General features: G+C 38.2%; 1 protein-coding gene across 1 annotated transcript; it reads left to right on the forward strand.

Annotated features, from left to right (window-relative positions):
* Positions 1 to 3,529: 3,529 nt before the first annotated feature.
* On the forward strand, positions 3,530 to 6,129 carry LOC101305116. Its single transcript, XM_004289403.1, has 5 exons — positions 3,530 to 3,977; positions 4,080 to 4,787; positions 4,884 to 5,671; positions 5,747 to 5,818; positions 5,908 to 6,129. The coding sequence occupies exons 1-5, from the start codon at positions 3,530 to 3,532 to the stop codon at positions 6,127 to 6,129; spliced, it is 2,238 nt and encodes a 745-aa protein (XP_004289451.1).
* Positions 6,130 to 6,569: the final 440 nt, after the last annotated feature.

Consider the following 6,569-nt stretch of genomic DNA (forward strand, 5'->3'; position numbering starts at 1 on the left):
GCGTGACGTGAGTGTTAGACACAAGCGTCACAGCCCTATATGAAAACTACATTCTTTTCTGGTTTTTAATTAGGTTTTCTTATAGGGGGTCCACACATATATATACACCGTCCTCTTCGGTCATAATGAGGAAAAATTCCATTATGGCGCGACGTGAGCGTTAGATGCAAGCGTCGTAGCCTTGTATGAATTTCTATTTTTCTAATTTGTTCATAGAATTCATACAAGGAGTCTGATGAGTGTAAATACATACACATATATGTTTATATATAGTTTAGCCTGAGAGGCTCCATTTTATTTGAGTTGGTGACTAGCCGGAGCTAGTCGTGAAATTGCCAGTTTATGAGTTGAGCGCTTTTGAGCGGTCGCATGCAGTATAATTTCTTTGGAAATTAAAATGGGAATGCATAAATATTTTTTATTAATTTATTTTTGTCTACTCACTCTAACGTTTTCAAATGTTTTCCCCTAGGCCTTTCGTTTTAAAAATGCCCAGCTTACAGGTTAGCTTAGTTAAGGTCGGGCGTACATGGAGATGAGGCATAGTCATCATATAGCTTCCGCTTGTTAATTTATTATGTTTCATTTCTTCCTATTAGAGTTGCTCTGAACCCATAAAGGGTTGGATATGAGATTTATTTAGATTAGTAATTAATTTGGGTGGTGTTGTGATTTGGGGAGCACGAAGGCTCCAGGAGTTTAAGGTTGGATTTAAATTTTCAGAAGTGTTTGCAGGTTTTATTAGGAAGGGTTGTCCAATTTTAAGGAAGGTTATGCCGAATTTTTGGTAAACTTTCCTTGGAGGTGGTCCCCGTAGGATTTATTTCGGGTTTTAGGGTGAAATTCGGGGTGAGTGCTGACATTCTGTGTATATAAAGAGATTCTACATGAACTCAGTTATAATGGATTGAAATTGCAAAACATATGGATTGAACTCAGTCATATATATACATTCACATATATACTCAGTCTCTGTGTATAGCCAGTATAAGTACGTATCAAACAAAATAAAAAGTTACTTTGGCGTCTATTTAGAATCTATCATCGTTAGTATTTTTGGTCTTTTTTGTTGTCAGTTTGATAGCCATTAGATTTAGTTGGGCTGATGTGGCAACATCTGATGGTGTCCAAGCAATCCCAAGCAATATTTTTTCAAAACAGACAAGCCAAGTCCCGTCCAATGACCCAAACCACTCAATTTCATTCCGGTGTTCATGTCTCAAACACCATTCTTTAGACCAAACAACATCACCTTGTAACTGAACGCACCCTCCTATTTGATATGGTGATAAACGCTCTATCTTCCTGGATCAAGTTGCTCTCTAAGAGAAATGGACACAATTTTTTTTTGTATCAAATTATTAAAGCAAGAGCAGCCGAATAGTCCATTTGTGAAAGACCATTATTCGTAACTCAAAAAATGTATAGCTCGAGTTTATTGTGCTAGTTATAACTAATCATGCCATTTGTTCATCTTGTACTCCTCCACAACCCTAAGAAGCAAGATTACATTTTATTAAACCATTCTTATTAATAGAACTAGGTTCTAAAAGTAAACTAGAAAAGATTTAGTCGAACTCAGTAAACTTTATTATAGGAGTAAATATTTGTGACACCCTGTAGTTTACACCTAAAATCAGTTTTGTCCCTCACTTTTTTTTTAAACTGGTATACCCCTATACTATGAATTCTCGACTGATTTGCCCTTGTCGTCAATTGAACCCATTATGTAGCTGACGTGGCTAACATGTTGACATATGTATGAGACCAAGGTATTGAGATGACAATTTTACCCACAGAGCAATTCCAAACCCATTTTGAATCATCGACTTCTAAATCAGTCTACCAGAACAAAACCCCAGATCGAAACTTAGCCACTAAACCCAGTTTCCTAACCTCAGTTCTGCAAGTAGAAGAGATCAGATCCAATTCTCCCATCTAAACACTTATTCTCCCATCCTTTAAATCGAAGCTTCCGAGAAGTGGCTGTGATGGCCGTGAACGAAGTCGAGTTGTGGGTTCCTCGAAATCGACTTAGCAACACAGATGTAACCCTAGACTATAGTGAGTACTGTGTTGGCTTTGAATAGCATTTGTTTCTCTTGTTTTCGATCGTTCTACTTGCTATAGTTCTAGGGTTTCAAAAATTGGGGATTTTGGGGTTTCTAGTTCAAAGGTTCTGGAACTTGTTTCTCTCTTCTTTTCACACTTGTTTTCAACTTTTAAAAGGTTTGTGATTGGCTTTTTTGAGTTTGGGGTTTCAATGGAACGTCAACAAAATTGGGGTTTTATGCTTTATGGGTTTCGCAATTGTTGTGTAGGCATATTTGTGAGTTTTCTATCCAAATCAAAGCTTTTGTATGAGTTAAATATGATTTGTGAATTGTGTTGGTAGGAGTTAAATATGGTTTGTGAATTGTGTTTGTAGGAGTTAAATATGGCTTGTTTTGTCAACATTGAAACTAATATGTCTTTTAATATTGTATTGTGGTGCTACTGTATGCTTGTTTGTGTGTTTTTATTGTATTGAAGGACCGAAGGTGGCTGGTTACCCAAATTATTTGTGTGTTTGTGTGTTTGTTTGTATGCTAGTTTGTGTTAGTTTGTCTTTGTTTTGTTTTTTGCAGCTCATTACCCAGATTATTTCACGCTTAAGGTTTATCATGGGGGTTGCTTAAGGAACAACAAATATGTAGGAGGGGAATTTTGTTACTATGATCATGTGGACAAGGATAGAATGTCCCTCATAGAAGTGGATAACATGGTGATGCAGATGAATCCTATATATGCAGAGCAAGTCATTTGTTACTTCTATAGAGTTGGTGATGAGACAAATGACCTTGAGTTGTTAAAGTCAGATGCAAATGTGATGATAATGTGTAGTCTTGTGCCACAATGGAGGTTGATTAAGTTGTATTTGGACCACATGGATGCTAAAAGAGGTATTGGATTCGAGGAAGAAGATGTATTCATGTATGAGGAATTATTATTTGGTGAGAAAAGTATGAAGTCAAGCTGTGTGATTGAGGAGTTGCCTGAGGAGCCTAGACCTGCAACTAAGGGATTAGTTTTTAGGGAGATTGAAAATGTGGTTCCCACTCAAGCAAGCCAAGCTGGTGGCTTGAATCCGAAAGACAAGGGTAAACAAAAGTTGAATGATAATGTGGTTCCTAAACCTAAAAAAAGGAGGACTGCTTTAGCTAACAGTAGCAGTGATGTAGGTTGCAGCAGGAGTGGTAAAGGTTGTGGTAGTTCAATGCATAGGGAAGGAGTAGGTGGAGTAGAAGAAGCTATGGACTATATGGACCACTTGCAAACATTTGGAGAACCACCTAATGAAGTACCAGATTTTAATGCAAGTGAAGATGAATCAGAATCAGAAGATGAGGATGCTGATTATGAACCAGATTTCAATCATGAAGGCTATGAGCACTATGGCACTGATGAAGATGAGAGGATAGAGGAAAATTTAGTTGTTACATAAGTAGGGAAGAGTAATTATAAACCTGGTGAGCCAGGTTTGTATGAGATGGAAGAGGAAGATGATGAAGATATGTTTGCAAGTGATGGTTCAGATGAAGAGACTATTCGGTTTCATAAAGTGAAGGAGGATGGTGAATTGATAGATGATGGAATAATCTTTAACCCCAAGACAGATATGAAGGAAGTTAAGTTCTGCTTGGGCATGAAGTTTGCTACTGTCGATATTTTAAGGGATGCAGTAAGGGAGTTTACAATCCAAGGAGGGTGGGAATTTGGTACTGTTAAGAGTGACAAGACAAGGTTGAGAGTCATATGTAGAGCACCCAACTGTCCATTTCTGTTGTTTGCTTCAAAGTTGCAGCATTGCAATACTTTCAAGATCAAGACTTTCAATCCAGAGCACACAAGACGGTTGGACAACAAGATGGTGAGACGAAAATACCTAACAAAGAAGTTCAAGGATGAAATATCTTTGAATCCTAATATAGAACCAGGTATATGTTTCAAACCATTCTTATCTTACTATTGTGTTTTGTTTATCATTCATTTAGAACCAGGTATATAGGTTAATATGTTGTGTTATTTTTCATTTTTAGAGAAGTTGATGAACAAGATGTCAAAGACCATTAGAGCAGGAGTTTCAAAGACCATGGCCTATAGAACTAAGGTGGCTGCTGTGTTGGAGATTGAAGGGAATATAAGGGAGCAGTATGCGAGGCTGGGAGATTATGGGAGAGAACTTCAAAGAGTTGATCTAGCTACAACTTTTGATCTCAAGTGTGACTTCAACAATTCAGAGAAGTCACATGTTTTCAAAAGAATGTACATATGTTTGGGAGCTTTGAAAAATGGATTCAAGGCTGGGTGTAGATCACTGATTGGCTTAGATGGAGCTCACTTGAAGACCTGTTTTAGGGGGAAATTATTAACAGCAGTTGGAATTGATGCCAATAACACATCATGGGTTGTGGCATATGCAATGGTTGAGTTGGAAAACAAGGATGCATGGATTTGGATTTTGGAACTGTTATGCAAGGATCTTTCTATTCACAACCATGGAAGTGGCTGGATTTTCATAAGCGATAAGCGAAAAGGATTGATCCCTGCTTTTAATGAGGTGGTTCCATCTGCATCAATAAGATTTTGCGCAAGGCATCTGTGGACAAATTTTACTAAGAAGTTTCCTGGACTAGTCATGAAGGATGCCATGTGGAAGTGCGCAAAAGCAACAACATTGCATTACTATGAAACAGCAATGGAGGAGATGAAGGAACTTAATAAGGATGCTTATGATTGGCTAACAGGTTAGTTTGTGGTGTGCTTTTATTTACTGTTGCACTTTTATTTACTCTGTTTTTATTTACTGTGTGTTTTTATTTATCGTTTTTATTGTCTTGTAGATCCTGATAGGCCACCAAAACATTGGTGTAGAGCTTTTTTCCGAGCTGGTTATGATTGTGACATGCTCATTAACAATGCTTGTGAGAGCTTCAATGGTTGGGTTTTGAGAGCAAGGTCTAAGCCCCCTATTACTATGCTAGAAGAGATCAGAGTGAAGTTAATGAGTCGGATTCGTATGAGAAGGGAGAAAATGGGAGCTTACCATGGGAACACCTGCCCCAAGATCCGAAAAGTAATCGAGAAAAACAAAGTGAAGGTTGCTGAGCAATGCACTGCAACATTCAGCGGTGAGCTTAAAGCTGAGGTTGAGAACATTTCAGGCACCAAAAATGTTGTGGTTGTTGGGCTGAGGACTTGCACATGCAGAATATGGGACTTGACTGGAATTCTTTGTAAGCATGCCATTTCTACACTCTTTGGGCTAAGACTGGAACCAGATGATTATGTATCACCATGCTATCTCAAGGAGACATACATGAGAATTTATGACAACTGCATTCAACCAGCTAATAGCATGGATTTGTGGGGCAGAGGTGATGGTCCAAACATTCTGCCTCCAGCTTACACAAGGCAGCCTGGAAGGCCCAAAACTAAAAGAACTAAGCAAGCTTTTGAGATTGTCATCAATGGAACAGCTAAAGCTGGGAGGGAGCAAAGATCAGTCAAGTGTGGAAATTGTGGTCAAATAGGTCACAATAAGGTGACATGTAAGAGTCATCTGCCAAGCAAGAAGACAACCACTACTACCAAGAAGAAGACCACTAATGCAGAAGGTTCTCAACAACAGGTAACAACCTAATTCCCATTTTTTTCAATGTTTGTTGTTGCTTACCAATTGTTGTTGGATATTGATTTGGTGCAGAAGGAAAAAAGAGGGCCGTTGACTCCTAATGAATTAAGGAAGAAGGTAGAAGAAAGACTAGCATATCAAAGGGTAAACTCTCTATCTTTAACCTTATTTTTATAGACTGATGGTATTTTACTTGTTGAATTCTTATGTAATTATTCAATGTGTGTGTTTAGAACAAAATGGCTTCTTTGAGGGCTGAAAGGCTTGTTGCAAATAGACCAAGGAGAGGAAGGCCACCAACTAGGCAACCAACTGCTTCTGCTGCATCTACTGCAACTAGGCCACCAACTGCCCCTGCTCCTACTACCTCAAGGGCTTCAAGCGACAATGCTGCAACCTCGACAAGGTCTTCTAAAAGGGTTAGGCAGAATTCAAGCAGAGGAAATGACAAATAGTTGTTCTAGCGATGAACATAGTGTTAGCTGGAGCCATCTTTTTGTTCAGCCTTCTAATCTTTTGGGAATATTCAGCTCGATAGGATCCTTAGAACTATTTTGTCAATGATGTTGGGGGCTCCGTGATGTTGCTCGTTTTGTAGTTCAGCCTTGTGCAAACATTATTGAGCTGCTCATTTAGTGATGTTGAATTTCAGATATTGAATATTAAGATGTTGAGATGTTCATCTAGTGATGTTAATTTTTAGATGTTGATTTTGTGCTTGTTCATAGTTTGTTGTTGATTTTGAAATGAGATTACATATGTTGATTTTGGGTTTTGTAAACAGTATATCCCTTTGTGTTCAACTTCCACTGAATGAATGACAGTTTTAATGAAAAGCTCTCTAAATAACAGAGCTACACACACATTTTTGACTCATTTGGCGGGAAAATATGAT

Source organism: Fragaria vesca, linkage group LG1, assembly GCF_000184155.1.
Source record: "Fragaria vesca subsp. vesca linkage group LG1, FraVesHawaii_1.0, whole genome shotgun sequence".
In the NCBI taxonomy this organism is placed as follows: Eukaryota; Viridiplantae; Streptophyta; class Magnoliopsida; order Rosales; family Rosaceae; genus Fragaria; species Fragaria vesca.